This window comes from Fundulus heteroclitus, chromosome 12 (assembly GCF_011125445.2).
Source record: "Fundulus heteroclitus isolate FHET01 chromosome 12, MU-UCD_Fhet_4.1, whole genome shotgun sequence".
NCBI classification, from domain to species: Eukaryota; Metazoa; Chordata; class Actinopteri; order Cyprinodontiformes; family Fundulidae; genus Fundulus; species Fundulus heteroclitus.
Genome location: NC_046372.1, coordinates 49,005,213 through 49,024,520, shown reverse-complemented (window position 1 = coordinate 49,024,520; position 19,308 = coordinate 49,005,213). Strand labels below are relative to the sequence as shown.

General features: G+C 45.6%; 1 protein-coding gene across 7 annotated transcripts in view; it reads right to left on the bottom strand.

The window, feature by feature from the left end:
- The window catches only part of abca2 (ATP-binding cassette, sub-family A (ABC1), member 2), a 243,795-nt gene that overhangs the window by 89,470 nt on the left and 135,017 nt on the right, over positions 1-19,308 (bottom strand). For all 7 annotated transcript variants that reach the window (XR_004932179.1, XM_036144720.1, XM_036144715.1 and 4 more), the window contains 10 exons: positions 13,029-13,209; positions 11,139-11,351; positions 9,247-9,443; positions 8,413-8,586; positions 5,019-5,215; positions 4,057-4,177; positions 3,677-3,967; positions 3,281-3,496; positions 3,047-3,149; positions 279-604 (listed from right to left, as the gene is read on the bottom strand). Coding sequence is in view for 6 of the 7 variants with exons in the window: in XM_036144720.1 (XP_036000613.1) it covers positions 279-604; positions 3,047-3,149; positions 3,281-3,496; positions 3,677-3,967; positions 4,057-4,177; positions 5,019-5,215; positions 8,413-8,586; positions 9,247-9,443; positions 11,139-11,351; positions 13,029-13,209 (2,019 nt within the window). In the remaining variant the exon portion in view is untranslated. The remainder of the gene's footprint in view (positions 1-278; positions 605-3,046; positions 3,150-3,280; positions 3,497-3,676; positions 3,968-4,056; positions 4,178-5,018; positions 5,216-8,412; positions 8,587-9,246; positions 9,444-11,138; positions 11,352-13,028; positions 13,210-19,308) is intronic.

Here is a 19,308-nt window from a genome sequence, read left to right as displayed (position 1 = left end):
GAGTTTTATAATATTAATGAGATCTAATATTGGCTCCTAGATGTTAGTAACTGTGATACCGACACATTAAAGCCTTAAAGAACCTTTAATTGAGTTAGACCTTGGTATTTATAGGTGGGTGCAGCTACATACTGTAAGGATGTTGTGAGAAGCAGTACAGTGTTTTTGGACAGAGGCGCAGGACAAACACAGGTTGGTGTACTTCAGTCTCGTGGGATAGAAAAGTGTAATGCCTACAGCTGTTGGACTCAAAGCTTTGGTCCGTGAGTTGGACTCACCATGAACTGTGGTCGGAGGGGCAACTGTAAAGTTCCACAACCCATCAACAAAACGAGGGTCAGGGTCATCTGAGGGAGCTGGGGAAGGGGGTGGGGGGACAAAGTTGGAGAGCGGGACCCCCTGGGTGAAAGAGTCAAGACACATAGAGTCGAAGTACTGGGCAGCCAGGGTCTTAGAGTTGTTGGCACTGGGGTTGAGGGTCTGGGCCAGCTGGTCCAGGGTGCTGTTGAAGGGAGTCTTGAGGACACATGTTGCCCCCACACCTGAAGGAAGACGGAGGGTGTTGACGATCTTCTGTGGACGGGCATCTGGAGACAGCTTACTCCTGCAGTTCCAAGAGTCAAACAGTTAGACAGCACATGGCTTAATTTAAAACAATATTTATTCCTGGGCAAAATGCCTACCTGGCTTCTAACAGAACATACGGAGTCATAACCTGAGAGCTGCTTCATTAACAACACTGAAGGTCGGTTGGATGTGAGCTACATCCAACCAACATTGCTTGCTACCTTTCCTTTCTAAAACTATTTTATAAGTAACTGATGATCTAAGCCAAAAATGTCATAGAGCTGCAGCAGCCGAATAATCAGAGGTAGTTCTTCAATGAATGGGTCTTTGGGTGATCAACTCCTTTTGCTACCCCACAAGAAACCAAGCACACACCCACACCTCTCAACAAAGTCCATTAAGCAGCAAAAGATGTTCACTTCATAGGTTATCAGAAACATAAACTAAAAATATTGATCTGGAACGGCACAAGTCGCTCAGTCCAGGTATGAATAGTTGTGCTTTTCGTTTCTCAATCTAAGGTGGTCCTGAAGCTAAGAAAGCTCTGTAATCATGTTTTAAAACACCTTTGTTCACCATAAAATAATCCAGATAAGACCTGAGTAGTTTAAAGATATACACTTTGAAATCACAGATGGTGAAATATAGCGCAGACTCTAAGAAAGTCAGCTTCAAATCACTCCCCTCAAGGGACTATATTGACTAGAAAAGCAGTAGATAGAGAAAATCTCTTCAGTGGTGACAAAAAAGCTTTTCCTCCCTGATGGCGCCCCCTTGTGCGACTGTGGCTTGATGGGTTGAGTAGTCGTCTGGCAACCAGAAGGTTGTGGGTTCGATTCCAGCTTCCCCTTGCCACATGTCGATGTGCCCTTGGGCAAGGCACTTAACCCCAAGTTGCCTACCGAGCTGCGTCTCGGTGTATAAATGTGTGAGCGTTAGTGAGAGCGACTGGGTGAATGTGGCTATAGTGTACAGCGCTTTGGGTGGTCAGCATGACCGGAAAAGCGCTATATAAGTTCAGTCCATTTACCATTTACCATTTGTGGTATCTTGCCTGAAAACAATATTGCCCAATACTCCACTGATCCAACCAACTAAACATCCCTTCCTGCATCAAGACACCAGGATGATTACTTGCTCTCTGATTTATCTCAGTCCCTGCCAGCAACACTAAACAATTCATGAAATCCAGCTTATATAGAACCAGAACCGGACCATATAAAGATTCTTTTACACTGTATCGTTATCAATATACAGGTGCATCTGAAACAATTTGAATATTGTGCAATATTTTTGCCAGTCTTCTCAGAAAGTAAAACTTTCAGTTGGCGACAACCATCATGGAGAAGACTGCTGACTGGACAGATGTACAGGAGACAGTCATCAACACCTTTCACAAGGAGAAGACACAGAAGTTCATTGAACAACCAGCTTCTTCAGCAGAGTCCTGGATCCAAGATATTAACAGAAAATTGAGTGGAAGGAGGAAGTATGGTAGGAAAAGGTGCTCCAGCAACAGGGAGATGCACAGCCTTGAGAAGACTGTCAGTTGAAATCTATTCAGAATGTGGGGAGCTTCACTAGGAGTGGACTGAGGCTGGAGTCGGTCCATCAACAGCTACTAGCACAGACAAATACAAGACATGAGCTACAAGCCTCTTACCTGGACCAAGGAGAAAAGGAACCGGACTGTTGCTCAATGTCCAAACTGCTGTTTTTAGATGAAGGTAAATTCTGCATTTCATTTAGAGATCAAGTTCCCAGAGTCTGGAGGAAGAGTGTAGAGGCCCAGAATCCATGATGCTTGAAGTCCAGAGTGAAGTTTCTACAGTCAGTGATGGTCTGGGGTGCCATGTCATCTGCTGAATCTGGTCCACTGGATTTTCTGAAGTCCAAAGTCCTGCAGCATCTACCAGGACATTCTACAGCACTTCCTGCTTCCTTCTGCTGACAAGCTTTCTGCAGATGCTGATTTTATCTTCCAGCAGGATCTGGTACCGACCCACACTGCTAAAGGTACCAGAAGCTGGTCCAATGACCCTGGTGTTCCTGTTCCTGATTGGCCAGCAAACTGGGCTGACCGGAACCCCACAGAGAATCTCTGAACTGTCAGGAAGAAGATGAGAGACACCAGACCCAACAAGCAGATGACCTGAAGGCAGCTATCAGAGCAACCTGGGCTTTCTGAACACCTCAGCAGAACCTCAGGCTGATGGCCTCTATGCCACGGAGCAGTGATGCAGTAATTCATGTGGGAGGTCCGACTAAGTACTGAGAGCATAGAAATGGACAGATGTAAGAAGCCTGACATTTGTGTTTAAAACATCCTGTTTGGTTGGTCTAATGTGCTTTTCTAGTTTTCTGAGACGCTGAATCTCTATAAAATAACTGTTTCACTTTCTCAAATGACTGGCAAAGAATCTTGCACTTTTACGCAATATTATTTTTTTTTTTAGGATGTACCTGTAGGTGCAGTTACCTGTACTGGGGTCTATCCTCGTTGGCGTAGGGGATGAAGTTGCCTCTGGGTTGGGTGTAGTTATGATACTGAGAAGGAGACAAGATCAGGGGTGGCAGGTCTCCTGTGGAACACAACAAACAGCCTTCATCCACTACCTTTACATGTTCTGACCACCTGCAGCACAGCAGCCATTGAAAGGCACACTAAACATGGGAGCAGGTGAGTTACAGAAAATTGTATGCAAGAGCTCACCAATCTCTGGCACAGACAAGGCCACAGTCATAGCAACACAGACGAAGAAAGCAGGCAGGAGGATCTGAGAGAAAAGGCCCTTGGTGTTTCTCTTGGCGCAGTGGAACCTCTTGATGATGAGGCCATGAAACTGACTCAGTTTCAGCCACCAGCCTTCCAACTCGAAGCTTCCCTGCCCCTCCAGGACCTGTGGCTCCGGGGGATTCTCTGCATCGCCTGACAGGGTGTGAAAAGGAATTGTGTGAAAAAGACTAAATGTTAAAATGATAAAATCCAACATATTTGTCCCTTTATGCTTTATTTATTAAGGAAATCTGACCTTTTAAATAAACAAACAGATCTATTTTCTCCCTCCATGCCTGCCTCTCTTCACAGTAAGACAGCACCCTGCCCTACCTCTCAGGCTGGCAGAGTCTGGCTCTTGGCCATTCTCAAACAGGGGGCAGTAATCTCCATAGAAGTCTGCATACAGCCCTCCTTCGTCTTCCCGCACAGAGCCCACTGATGAGGAGGATCTCAGGGAAGCCTGGCTTTGGCTGAGCCTGGAGCATTGCACCAGATTGCTCAGTTCAACCTCAGACTTCTCATTCTGCACCGAGGGTCCAGTCTCAGGCTGTGGTCCCATTTGGGTTCCAGAGCTCACTGACAACTTTCCCAATGAGCTGCCCCCAGGTGAACTCTTTATATCTGCAAAGTGATGAAGAATTCCCTGTTTACGGAGCCTGCAGGAAAGAAAGTGCAGCTCTGCTTACTAAACCCTTCGAATGTAGTCTCACCAGCATCGCTGTTCTCTAGAGACTGGTCCTCCTCAGAGACTTTGAGGAACACCTCCTCCAGTGTGGTGTCCATCACGCCAAAGCTGGTGAGGGCCAGGCTGGCCAAGCTTTGCTCCAAAGCCTAGAGACATAAACATATGCTGTTAGTATGAGTAGATTCTATTGTTATGTTTTGTCTAACAAATCAAAGTGCGAACATCTGACATCAGTGATTCTCAAACCTTAACCTTTATCTACCTGCATCCTAATGCTGGGGAATGAGGACCAAAAATAAGATCTCAGTATTTTCAGGCTGAATGCCGATTTGCGATATGTATCTTGATGTGTTTTTCTTTTCATAAACTAATTCTAAAAAAATATCCCTGAATCAAAGCTTTATCCCAAATGTCTCATAAGCATATTTTTCTAACAAACAGCTGTCGATAAATATGAGGATATGCTGAAAAATAACCTACTGGAACACATAAAAGTATATGTATAATGCAACATCGACCATCACAATATAAATTATATTGTTTCAACTTCTGTCTCTTTAAATAAACTAAATATTTTAAAAATCATGATATATTGCCCAGGCCTACTGCATCCTCTACCATCAGCCCTGCAACGATGGTCAGCTAGTTGAGGAATATCCCCCAACTTCCTAAGATTTAATGCAGCTCATACATCAACAAATAATAATAATAAAAAAAATTCTGTTCAATTAAGAATGTCCACTCCTGAACTGTTGCAGGAAATGTATCTGCATACTTTTCAAAGAAGAACAAAAAAAACTGAAAATGTGGGAAAAAAAGTAGCAGAAGCTGACATCAAAATATCGTTACATTTACTATACCTTCATCTACTGGCTAATTAAAGGTTGAACCCCATGCATTCTGGGTAAAATTCTGGCCTTTGAGGAAATTGTTCCAGACATTGATGGAATTAAGAGCGAAGCTGGTTTTCTGTATATCTGTGTGTACCTGAAACAGCCTCTCAAAGCAGCCCTTCTTGACGGATTCGGAGGGCAGGATGTAGGAGAGCTCAGTGTTGGAGTCCGACACCAGCAGGCAAGAAACCACAAACTGCTGGATAAACTGGGTGACCTGAGCCTCTGAGCAGGGCGACAGCAAAGAGGAGGGAGACAAGGAGGAGGGGTGCTTCGGCTGGCTGCCCTGGCCTGGATGGTCAAACCAAAACACAAAGATTGTTAAAGGGACACCACAAGAACTGAGACCCGAGGCCCCGCACCCATGATGGAGCCAGTTTCTCAGTTTTGGATTATGAGTTGCACACAGTTATAAAAGTAATATAATCAATCACTGCTCCAGGTATAACAGATTAAATGTGGTGGGCAAAATCTGCACTCTGGGAGAAACAAAGAGGGCTTTGGGATAAGGACAGCAAAAGGCGGCAGTTTAATAATCTGGGATTCATTTTCTGTTTACACTGAAAGGAAAGGTTGGATTTTACTGAGAGCAACAACTCTGAGAAGATTTTTCAGTTAAACACTTGCAATGATTTTACCAAGTCAAAGGAGTGAATCTAGGGATAAAAGCATTTCTCATAAATTTGTAATTTACTGTTTGACTTCATAATGAAATAAGGAGGCAATGTAAAAACCAGAAAATACCAGAATATACCAGAAAATACCAGAAATAGCCTTTACCCTCATTCTTTATATTCTGGGGAAGTTCACATACTTTGGGTTTGTACAGTGCCTTGCAAATCTACTCGGTCCTTTTGAACTTTTCGACCTTTTGCTACATTTAAAATTTCAAACATAAAGATATAAAACTAAAAAGTATGTGAACTTCCACCAAGGTTGCCCTTTGTCACCGATTCTGTTCATAACTTTTATGGACAGAATGTCTAGGCGCAGCCAAGGTGTTGAGGGGATCCGTTTTGGTGGCCTTAGGATTGCGTCTCTGCTATTCGTGGATGACGTGGTCCTATTGGCTTCATCAGTGCGTGATCTACAGCTCTCACTGGAGCGGTTCGCAGCCGAGTGCGAAGCGGCCGGGATGAAAATCAGTGCCTCCAAATCCGAGACCATGGTCTTGAACCAGAAAAGGGTAGAGTGCCTCCTCTGGGTTGGGGAGGATGCGCTGCCCCTAGTGGAGGAGTTCAAGTATCTTGGGGTCTTGTTCACAAATGAGGGTAAGATGGAGCGGGAGATCGACAGGCGGATTGGTGCAGCGTCTGCTGTGAAGCGGGCGCTGTACCGATCCGTTGTGGTGAAGAGAGAGCTGAGCCAAAAGGCGAAGCTCTCGATTTACCGGTCGATCTACGTTCCTACCCTCATCTATGGTCACGAGCTTTGGCTCGTGACCGAAAGAACAAGATCCCGGATACAAGCGGCTGAAATGAGTTTTCTTCGTAGTGTGTCTGGGCTCTCCCTTAGAGATAGGATGAGAAGCTCAGTCATCCGGGGAGGACTCCACGTCGAGAGAAGCCAGTTGAGGTGGCTCGGGCATCTGGTCAGTATGCCTCCTGGACGCCTTCCTAGTGAGGTGTTCCGGGCACGTCCCACCGGGAGGAGGCCCAGGGGAAGACCCAGGACACGCTGGCGGGACTATGTCTCCCGGCTGGCCTGGGAACGCCTTCGGATTCCCCCGGAGGAGCTGGCCCAAGTGGCCGGGGAGAGGGACATCTGGGCCTCCCTACTGAAGCTGCTACCCCCGCGACCCAACCCCGGATAAGCGGAAGAAGACGGACGGACGGAAGATATCATCAATCAAGTGGAACAAAATGTATTGGATATTTCAAACTTTTTTAACAAATAACTGAAAAATTGGGCGCGCAAAATTATTCAGCCCCCTTGAGTAAATACTTTGTACCGCCACCTTTTGCTGTGATTACAGCTGCAAGTCGCTTGGGGTATGCCTCTATCAGTTTTGCACATCGAAAGACTGAAATTGTTGCCCATTCCTTGTAAAACAGCTCGAGCTCAGTGAGGTCAGATGGAGAGCATTTGTGATTCAGGTCTGTACTTTGACTAGGCCATTCTAACACCTGGATATGTGTATTTGTGAACCATTCCATTGTAGATTTTACTTTATGTTCTGGATCATTGTCTTGTTTGAAGATAAATCTCCATCCCAGTCTCAGGTCTTTTGTAAACTCCAACAGGTTTTCTTCCAGAAAGGTCCTGTATTTGGCTCCATCTATCTTCCCATCAATTTTAACTATCTTCCCTGTCCCTGCTGAAGAAATAAAAGCAGACCCAAACCAGGATGCTGCTACCACCATGTTTGACAGTGGGATGGTGTGTTCAGGGTGATGAGCTGTGTTGCTTTTACGGCAAACATAACGTTTTGCATTGTTGCCAATAAGTTCCATTTTGGTTTCATGTGACCAGAGCACCTTCTTCCAAATGTTTGGTGTGTATCCCAGGTGGCTAGTGGCAAACTTTAAATGAGACTTTTTCATGGATATCCTTAAGAAATGGCTTTCTTCTTGCCACTCTTCCATAAAGGTCAAATTTGTGCAGTATATGACTGATTGTTGTCTTAAGGACAGAGTCTCCCTCCTCAGCTGTAGATTTCTGCAGTTCATCCAGAGGGATCATGGGCCTCTTAGCTGCATCTCTGATCAGTCTTCTCCTTGTATGAACTGAAAGTTTAGAGGGACGGCCGGGTCTTTGTAAATTTGTAATGGTCTGATACTTCTTCCATCTCAATATTATCGCTTGCCAGAGCTCCTTGTGATGTTTAAAGCTTGGGAAATCTTTTTGTATCCAAATTCGGCTTTAAACTTATACAGAGATACAACAGTATCTCGGACCTGCCTGGTGTGTTCCTTGTTCTTCATGATGCTCTCTGCGCTTTAAATGGACCTCTGAGACTATAACAGAGCAGGTGCATTTACAAGCAGACTTGATTCCACAAAGGTGGATTCTGTTTATCATCATCACTCATTTAGGTCAACATTGGATCATTCAGAGATCCTCACTAAACTTCTGGAGAGGTTTGCTGCACTGAAAGTAAAGGGCACGATTAATTTTCCACGCCCACTTTTTAGTTTTTTTATTTCTGAAATAGTTTGAAATATCCAATCAATTTTGTTCCACTTCATGATTGTGTCCCACTTGTTGATTCTTCACAAAAAATTACTGTTTTATATCTTTATGTTTAAAGCCTGAAATGTGGCAAAAGGTCCAAAAGTTCAAGGGGGGCAAATACTTTCGCAAGGCACTGTAAACCTTTTCATGCAGTTATCTGGCTTTTTGAGACAGTCTGGTGTTGTACTGAGAATAGATAAAAAGGCAGCCAAGTTTCCCAGAAACCTGTTGATCAAGACCCCTTTGAAGGATTACATGAAAGACAAGGAAGAATGGAGGAGTCCAGACTGGGGCTCTGTACTATGACCACACACCTCGACCTTGACTTTGCTTTTTGACTAGTGTCAGTTTGTATCCATCTCCATAGCTGCTCTTCAGGAAAAGTGGCGTTCCACAGCACTTAAGTTTCCCATGTGAGATGATGGCAATGCGATCTCCCAACAGGTCGGCTTCGTCCATATGATGGGTGGAGAGCAGGATTGTTCGACCTGGGGCAGAGGTACAAAGACAGACAGCTGAGACTTTTCTCTGAAATTCCTGACAGCAAGAATGAAAGGAGGAACATAGCAGCAATGCTTGGAAAACATATGATGAGCATTAAGGAGCTTTCTGAACAATCACGATGTTGAGCAAAGCACAATTGGTGGAGAGAAAAAAAGACTTGTCAATCCACAAAAAATGCTATCAGCATATTTTATATACAAAGTTAATGGCATAAGATTTTTCCAGGGTTTGAGAGCAGCATAATATTTATGTACTTGAAAAACAGTCCCTATGCTCATGACTCCAACTGCTGAAACCAAGGGACGAGCCATGGTGGACAGTTCTAGTCCTGAAACTTAGCAACTCGTTCATTGTATCAGTGAAAGGACAGTATACCTGCACTTTTAGATAACATCAGACATGTCTTAATGTACATGCCAAACAGAACCTAAATACAATCATTACACCCAAAAAAACTCTAGCCCAGGTCGATCTCACTGTCAATGAAGAAAGCAAAGGAAGTTAGGCAACATTTAATAGGATTGATCGCCTTGTTAGCATCTGCACAGCTTAAAAATGCACATACAGCTAATGTTTAAATATTAAATATCAGCCTGGACAGAAACAAGATTGCTTTAAAATGCTGGACCTGTTGCATCACTCACCCTGTTTGTACTTCAGAATGAGGTCCCAAATAGCCCTGCGGGCGTAAGGATCCACCCCTGCCGTGGGTTCATCTAGGATGACAGCCCTGGAGCCGCCAACAAAAGCAATGGCCACAGACAGCTTCCTCTTCATCCCGCCGGACAATGTCTGAACCAAGCTGTGCCGCTTGTTAGATAGCTCCAGGTCCACAATCATCCTGGACACACACACATACACACACACACACACACACACACACACACACACACACACACACACACACACACACACACATACACAGAGCCACTTGATTGCTTACTTATTTCTGATCCATTGCTCCTGATATCAACCCTCTGCTGGAGTGATGTTGGAGTACTACCATGGTTTAAAGCCCAATTCCACACAGAACATTTGTCTTGTCTCAGTACCTGGTTTGGGTCAGATCATTTTGCCCTGAAACAAGCTTAGAAGTGAAATAGGGTGACATATAATGAGGCATTTTTTGAGCTCATACTGCCATGCCTTATGTAGTAATAACATTCAGAAACAGAGTGGCTCAAAGTGATCCAAAGAAGGGCCGACTGTATGCACAGTACTGTGTAAAATGAATCCTTCTGAAAACACCCTTTTAAGGCCAAAATACTAATACATGTCTGCCTAACTGTGATATTTTGGTATTTTTAATTGATCCGGCAACAGACTGCTGGTAACAAAATGCCTGAGCTTCAGACATAGATCAGCAACATTCCTACTGATCTGGGACTATTTTGCCTGTGGTTGTTGAGCAGTCAGAACGCACCTTAAATTCCTACAGGATGCAGAGTGATTACCTGAACATCTAATTGCTAAAAACTAAAATCCATTCAATTAATGGATGCAAAAGCTTGTATAAATAGATCTATTCAAGAGATCCGGTTTATAGTTTTATTGATGTGCTATTTAGAATCATCACTACACTGGTCACTTTTAATACACTGATAAGTGTAATAAAATATGTGCTGTGTTATCTTCATAATCAATCAATTAGCTTTCTTTCTAAAGCACATTTTAAAAAAATGCATGGGTGACCAAAGTGCTGTACATTAAAAAACAGAAAAGGTTAAAAAATAAGTTAAAAACATACAAAACAGCCTAGTTTTAGGGACTGTCAGCAGCAGCTGATCAGCTGATCTAAGGGATCGGGGTGGGCAGTAAAGGCTGAATCAGCTTACATAAATATGGTGGAGCAAGGTTGTTCAAACATTTAAAAACAAATAACAAAAGCTTACAATTATTTTCATTGTTTAGTTTGATCATCTGGAGCTTAATGAACCCAGTGTGGTTGCTACACTGACAGGGATCTGGGGACTCTTATGTAAATATTGCGCATAGACAAAACCTGGCCTAAAACAGGTGAGTGTCACTTTCCATGCAAAGGTTGTGATCTATAAAAACAGACTTGATGAGAGAATATGCAGTCCCTCATGCAAACTCTGGCCCATACGTACACCCGTTTTGGAGACAGGGGAAACTGGCGACGCAGATGGTGAGGTGGGAAACTGGCAGCAATTCACCACATTACCATCTGGGTCACCAGTTTCCCCCGTCTCTGAAAGGAGCGTACACATGGATCAGAACCACACATTCTTCCTTCAAGTTTGCTTTTCAGAGATCACAACTTTTGCGTGGAAAGCGCAAGTGACACAACTGACGTACGCCCCGTTTTGTGCATACGCAACATTTATAATGCGACCCCTGGTGAAGTCTAAGAGACCCAGAAAACATAATCCTCCAGGCAGCATTAGATAATGTTCCATGTCTGTAGATCTACTGTACAGAGTTGTAATAGGAAGCTGACACCAATGTAGGAGAGGGATGTGCTGTACATGAATCAGACTGTGGATTCCCACAACTGCAGCATGCTGGTACTAACTTGTCCATCTCCTTGCGAATGTCCTCCTCAGCCATACCCTTGAGCCTGGAGTAGAACCACAGGTGCTCCTCCACACTCAGCTTGTCAAACAGAACATTGTGCTGTGGACACATGCCCAGGTTCTGACGAATCCGCTCCATTTCAGTTCGGATGTCATGGCCATATATGGTGGCAGAGCCGGAGGTTGGAGGAAACAAGCCTGTCAGGATGGACCTTTGATAACAGGAGGATAAAAACAGAGACACGTTGAAACATTCTCAAATAAAATGCATGATTCTCAGGTTCCTGCGTTCTCTGTCCTGAGTGTAATTCACATTTATAGTGACTGATCAAATGGTTGATGTATAAATAATTGCCTTTATAGTACATTTCCACTGACCAACCACATTATTCTAACTAATGACAGGAAAAGAGAAAAGCATTGACTACCTGGTTGCTATGTCACACCAAGTGAACAATCAATCCATAAAGCTGATTTGTTGGATGAAAAAGAATAAATTAATGCTCCAAGGATTCCAGTTAGTTTGTTGAGGGACAACCTGTGATTTTTGAATAGGATCATTCAGTTGACATTATTATGGGATGTAACCTTAATGCAACGTCAGAAGCAAGCTCCAGGGAAGGAAAACTAATAACCAGATGACACGGCTGGTGTAAACGGTCTAATCCAACAGTGAGTCTGTGGGGGTGGGGGAGGCGTGCAGGAAAGGACCACAGGCCGGAAGCAAACCGATCAGCTGCGTCAAGGGCTAAGGCCTCCATACATGGGTCATGCACACTACCCCTGCACCATTGGAGCACGCCCCAGACACAGCATTTTTAATGCTTGATGAAGCCAGTGGCTGTGTTACGGCAGATTTATGAAAACTGCTTAGTGAACACCTCCTTGTTACTATGGCCGTAAAGTGGTCTACACTGCATCAAGCCAAGAGAGGTTGAAATGCTCTGCAGAAAAATCTGCTCAAAACAAAACCAGACAGAACATGATTTGATATCCAGGAACTCTTGGGGGGTAATAATTCTCCTGAACACAACGTACCAAGCTGTTTCTAAGATGTAATCAGATACTGGCCTCAGATTAATGTGAATCTTCAGACTTTCTCAGTAAGCTACTCCCCTAAATACAACCACTAAGGTGCTTTTTTTAAAGCAAAAGCTTTTCAATTCAATTCAATTCAATTTTATTTATATAGCGCCAAATCATGAAACATGTCATCTCAAGGCACTTTACAAAATCAAGTTCAATCATATTATACAGATTGGGTCAGATTATACAGATTGGTCAAAAATGTCCTATATAAGGAAACCAGTTGATTGAATCAAAGTCCCGACAAGCAGCATTCACTCCTGGGGAACCGTAGAGCCACAGGGAGAGTCGTCTGCATTGTACATGGCTTTGCTGCAATCCCTCATACTGAGCATGAGGCGACAGTGGGAAGAAAAACTTCCCATTAACGGGAAGGAAAAACCTCCGGCAGAACCGGGCTCAGTATGAACGGCCATCTGCCTCGACCGACTGGGGATACAGAAGACAGAGCAGAGACACAACAAGAGAGACAAAAAAGCACAGAAGCACACATTGATCTACTAATCTGTTCTACATAAGATGGTAGTAGCGGGTGAGCCGTCTTCTCTGGATGATGTCACAGTTAACAGAACGCCAGACCAGGTGTACCTACTATGAAGAAAAAGAGAGAGAGCAAAAAGTTAAAAGCTGAAATGACGACAGTCATTTCAATGTAATACAATGCAAACCTGGAGAACAGTAGACTGAAAAACAGTAGAAATCAGTAGAGTGAGAAAATTAGACCCTGATGTCCTCCAGCAGCCTAGGCCTATCACAGCACACTTATTACGCCTCAAGATGCCCCGGTTTGGATTGTTCCTTACATGGTGGTTGTTTTTCCAGCTCCATTGTGTCCCAGGAAGGAAACCACCTGGTTTTCATAGAGGTTGAGGCTCAGGTTGTTGAGAGCCAGTTTGCTGCCTGTCTTGTACACCTTGGTCAGTTTGTCTATGCAGACCACTAGGGGCAGGTGGCTTGGCTCTTCCTCGATGCCCCGCATCTCCTCTGGAGGGAAAGATAAAACAGAAGAATAAAGCTAAAGAATAAAAACATTATTTTTGCAGCCACTAACGAGTTTCTGGGATGATTCTGGCTTATAACTCTTAGCAGAATTTGTAGAGCTCATTTAAACAGGATGGTTTCCTGGCATAGACCTGGCTTAAATGGTAAATGGCTCATACTTGTACAGGGCTTTAACTAGTCCAACGACCCCAAAGCGCTTTACACTACAGTCAGTCATTCACACACACACATTCACACCCTGACTTAATGAAGCATAGTTCATTAGTTTTCAGAAGGGCGGGAGTCCGACAGTCACATCAACATGGCTGAGATTCACCTGAGTCCAATTTTTCTGTTGGTATTTTGGCTACAAATGCTTTATAAACCTATCAATGTAGTTTTAACAAACTTTAACACTGTATCTGAGATGAAATCTAGAATAAATAATGTGCATCTTTTTAAAGATCATAGATTTTAATTCACAAAAACAGCACTGCTGTTTGCACAACTTTACAGTGTAGACAGGCTATGCTATGCAGAAGCTACTGGACATTGCAATTCTATAAAGATTTAGAGATTGGCAGAAGTAATTCTATCTGTTCAAAATAGGATTTTTGATAACATGATTTCTGCTTTTTGGAGCCAGCTGTGGTTTCTGAACTTGCTGACAGAATGGGAACGATCTTGGAGAAAGGTAGAAGCAGGACTCTGGTAAATTTATCACAATTTTGGCTGTTTTGGAATCGCCATTCAGAAGATCCAGTTAGACTTTAAGGAGGAAAGAAAAAGTATATATAAAAAAAATTCTGCCTGTTCAATAACAAATGCTATTATCCAAATTGGCTTCCTATGTAATATTCTGAGTTCTGTTATGGTTTGTTAGTTTTACTTTTCCTTCTCTTTCCTGTCTTTTATTATCTGGCTGTTTTGAGTTCTGTCTAGTCTGGATTCTTGTTTAGGTTCGTGCTTACTGTTTTAGTTATGTCTTCAGATGCTTCTTAGTTTTGGTTTTGAATTTGTGATCTGTTCCTGTTTTGAGCCTCAGCACTGATGTCTGGTCTAATTACTTACTCTGCACACCTGCCTAACTCCACCCCTGCTGCAATCACCTCTCACCGGTTTCACCTGATTCCACCTCCATATAAACTGCTGAGACCAGACATCAGTGCCAGGTTGTCTTGTTGAGTTATGGGTGAGTCTCCTTCTGCAAGATTCTGTTTTTGAGTTGCTTTTGGATTTTTGACCCCCTTTGTCTCCAGTTACCTGAGCCATCCTGTTCTGTCTGTTCCTGCCCTGCCCTGCCTGCACAACTGGACTGTTTGTTTTTCTGCCATTTTTGTTACAACAGGTTTTTTTGGATTTTGTCTTTGTTTTTTGATTTCTGTTATTAAAATCCTTCGTTTTAAAGAAACCTCTGCTGGTCTGGCTGAATTATGGGTCCCCTGCCTCTGATCATTACAGTACAACCTGGCCAGTTTAGGATCCATCGCCAGACCAGCACGTTTCTTTTTTTTTACTTTTTCCCTGCTTTAATTTTTTTTTTCAAGATGAGCCGGCTGCAATCCCGGAGCTCTGTTCCCTGCAGAGTTCAAATCCAGGGGGCATCTTTTGAGGGCTCCAGGTTAGTGCTCTGCCCCCCCGGGTACGGTCCAGGACGCCACCTCCAAGGGCGGAGCGCATTGCCGCAGCCGTCCCGCCGCCGCAGACGTCGTAGAGCGGTTGAAGCCTCTGCTTCTGTCCCTGAGGGTCCGCCGCCAGCAAGCGATGTGGAGACCCAGGAGGTTTTACCGCCAGCGGGTGACGTGGAGGTCCAGGAGGGTCCGCCGTCAGCGGGTGACCAGGGGGAGTATGTGGCCCTGGAGAATAAAATAAGAACTTTTGCCCCCATAATTAAGCATCTCAGGGAGGCCCTGCTCGCCCAATATTCGGAGGATCTGGAGCAGAAATTAAAGGAGGTGAAGGGGCACTACAGGTCAGCCCTCCAAGCATTCTACAGCCGACCGAAATCTGTCCCCGAGGGTCCGGCCGACGCCTCGGCCCCCGAATCTGTCCCCGAGGGTCCGGTCGACGCCTCGGCCCCCGAATCTGTCCCTGAGGGTCTGGTCGACGCCTCGGCCCCCGAATCTGTCCCTGAGGGTCTGGTCGACGCCTCGGCCCCTGTCAAGCCCGACGAGGGGGTCCAGGAGGACCTGCCTCTGCTCAAGCCCCGAGGGGGGGCCCAGAAGGAAACGTCTCCGTCCGAGCCCCAAGAAGGGGTCCTGGAGACTTGCGACGCGGAGACCCAGGAGGGTCCGTCGCCGTCCCGCGATGCTGGAACCCAGGTGGGTCCGTCGCCGTCCCGCGATGCTGGAACCCAGGTGGGTCCGTCGCCGTCCTGCGACGTTGGAACCCAGGTGGGTCCGTCGCCGTCCTGCGACGTTGGAACCCAGGTGGGTCCGTCGCCGTCCTGCGACGTTGGAACCCAGGTGGGTCCGTCGCCGTCCTGCGACGTTGGAACCCAGGTGGGTCCGTCGCCGTCCTGCGACGTGGGGACCCAGAGGGGTCCGTCGCCGAACTGTGAAGTGGGAACCCAGGGGGGGTTACCACTGGTCCAGGAGGTGGAAACCCAGGTGGACGCTTCATCCTTCGGGTACCCCGGGCCTCGGGAGAGGGCCCAACACCCGGGCCCCCCTAGAGATTTTGATCCTCTTAACGCCTTTCTGAAGCCTCAGTCCCTGGTTGCTCTGGTTGACAGCCAGCTCTGCGAGAGGCGTTACTGGCTGTCACTCCCGGACCCTCTCCAGAGACTAATCACAAGACTCTTTTTGTTCAAGGGACTGACAGCAGCCTGCAGCCAGGCCTCATCAACAGCCTGCAGCCAGGCCTCATCAACAGCCTGCAGCCAGGCTCCTTCTTTAGTCGCCTGTAGCCAGGCTCCTTCTTTAGTCGCCTGTAGCCAGGCTTCCCCTTCAGCCGCCTGTAGCCAGGCTTCCCCTTCAGCCGCCTGTAGCCAGGCTTCCCCTTCAGCCGCCTGTAGCCAGGCTTCCCCTTCAGCCGCCTGTAGCCAGGCTTCCCCTTCAGCCGCCTGTAGCCAGGCTCCCGCACCTGTAGCCAGTAACCAGGCGTCGCCTCCCTTAGACTGTAGTCTGGTGCCTTCCTTAGCCTGTAGTCCGGTGCCAGGTTCTGTTTTCTCCCTCTCCAGGCCCCGCCAATGGTCTCTGAGGGTCCTACCGCGCCGCCGGCCTCCGAGGTTCCTGCTCCGCCGCCGGCCTCCGAGGTTCCTGCTCCGCCGCCGGCCTCCGAGGTTCCTGCTCCGCCGCCGGCCTCCGAGGTTCCTGCTCCGCCGACGGCCTCCGAGGATCCTGACCCGCCGACGGCCTCCTGGCCGCCCGCCGGAGAACCTGTCACGCCGGGGCCGCCCGCCAGAGAACCTGTCACGCCGGGGCCGCCCGCCGGAGAACCTGATTTGCCTGGGTCGTCCGCCTGGACGACCGCCGGACGTCCTGATTCGCCGGGGTCGTCCGCCGGGACGCCCACCAGACTCTCTGTTCAGGAAACTGTTTTTGAAGTTTTTCAGTTAGTTTGGATTCGCCCTATGTGGGTTGTTTTCTGTTTGGACTTTTTTGGACCTTATTAACCGTTTTTTGTTTCAGACCCTGACCCTCCGTCCTGGAACCCCCTCCTCCCGCCCGGGTTTATTTATTTATTTTTGTTCTGTTTTGGACTTTCATACACGTGGAGGGCGTCTGGAATCCGCCCTTGAGGGGGGGGGGGGGCTCTGTAATATTCTGAGTTCTGTTATGGTTTGTTAGTTTTAGTTTTCCTTCTCTTTCCTGTCTTTTATTATCTGGCTGTTTTGAGTTCTGTCTAGTCTGGATTCTTGTTTAGGTTCGTGCTTACTGTTTTAGTTATGTTTTCAGATGCTTCTTTGTTTTGGTTTTGAATTTGTGATCTGTTCCTGTTTTGAGCCTCAGCACTGATGTCTGGTCTAATTACTTACTCTGCACACCTGCCTAACTCCACCCCTGCTGCAATCACCTCTCACTGGTTTCACCTGATTCCACCTCCATATATACTGCTGAGACCAGACATCAGTGCCAGGTTGTCTTGTTGAGTTATGGGTGAGTCTCCTTCTGCAAGATTCTGTTTTTGAGTTGCTTTTGGATTTTTGACCCCCTTTGTCTCCAGTTACCTGAGCCATCCTGTTCTGTCTGTTCCTGCCCTGCCCTGCCTGCACAACTGGACTGTTTGTTTTTCTGCCATTTTTGTTACAACAGGTTTTTTTGGATTTTGTCTTTGTTTTTTGATTTCTGTTATTAAAATCCTTCGTTTAAAGAAACCTCTGCTGGTCTGGCTGAATTCTGGGTCCCCTGCCTCTGATCATTACATCCTTGCAATCCTAATTTCTCCTAGATGTTGTGTAAACAAGATGCTCTGTGACATCTGTGACGTGAACAGAGTGCTAATGGACCGCCTGATAATGTTCCATCACTATCTCTGACTATGGCTGCAAATATTATTAATCATCTAGCTCGGCTTCATTAATCATTAATCTATGGGTTTGTTTATCAATATAAGTCTATAACCTCATTTGTGACTGAGGCTGAATTTCATCAAAACTCCACAAGGTCCGACCTTTTCCCCTCAGCCGCAACACTTGAAGCACACAGGGGTTTCACAGTGCGTCTTTACGCATAATCCAGCTGGTGATTTTTTTCCCCCTCTTTTGAGCTATATGCACTTCTAGACTGTTACAGTTTATAACCATTTTCATCACCTTTCGCAGGGACAGGTTTGTCATCTCAGTCTCCGCCCTGAGCAAAAATATCTCTTCTATTGCGCAGGGCGCTCTGGTGTGTAATCACGCAAGCCGAAGGTTGAGTGTGATGTTCTCTGAGCACATGTGCTGTTTGTGGTCTGAGTGGATGGAATGTTTACATTATGTGTAGCCCACTAATAGTCTTAAAGGCGAAATCCTATAGGAAATATAGCAATTTTTATGCTTGGAAACCCCAGATTCGATGAGTGTAGGTGCAGCTTTTTAAGCTCTTTGCCTCACTGGTTCCTAAGTGACTTTAGAAAAAACACTATTTGGTAAGGTCTGGTACCAGCATAATTTATACCTAATGATACTGGTTTGAGGCGGTGAGGTGGGCGGATTTTTCCCCTGTTTGGTAAAAAAAGGGATAATTAGTGGGAAAAATGCATGAATAAAGACTGTAAAGGGCTCCTTTAGCGGGAAGAGAAGGAAGGAGGGGTTTTGGGGTCTGGAGCCCCCAATTTTGCAAGTGGAATGACCCTTAAAAATGCATACCTAAATTTTGTGTAATGCACAACTAAATTCATACCCAAGGGAACGCTGCACACCCACCGAAGCACCACTTGTTCTGTGTCATTAAACAAAATAGCATGAAAGACAAATGCTAACTCTCTTGATTTTAATTGGAACATTTTGCTACGGCGGAAGGACATTAAACGTAGAGGTTGACGTTGTGAAGGCAAGATGCTGATAAAAGCCCTTGGCTCAGGAAGAGAGGGGAGAGGAGCAATAGGTATCGTTGATCCACGAAAACACAGCACATATAGTTCAGAAACAATTTGAAAAGAATAAAGAAGAAACTTAGAAACAGACTAAGTGGTACATTAGACTGCATCTGGTTAGCAGATCTGTTTTCTGATCCAGCGTGCAGCCATGGCTGGTTCTGAATAAAGGCTTTATCTGGCAGCAGCTCTCCCCCCTTGCCTCCTGCGTACGTAGTACCGGACCATACCAGCTTACTTTCACCACTGATAACGAAGACCAAAATTATTTATAACTTTATAACTATTTAAAACCAATGAACGTCACTTCCTGTTTGCGGTAAGACGTATTGTATCACTTCCTGTTTTCACTGCGTGAGCAACGGTTTGTTGCTCCAGATTCTCTCGCTTTTATCTTTAATCTCTTTGCTGTAACATCTGTTTCTAACACATAAGCACTTTTTAAACATTTTCTGTTGCTGCACATCACGCTTGGGAACTCCTCGTGTTTCACGGTTTGCTCTCTTGGCGTGGTAGAAGGGCGCTAGCCTAGCTTTAGCCTAGCCTAGCTTTAGCTCCACAATGGCTTCCTCTCCTACTATT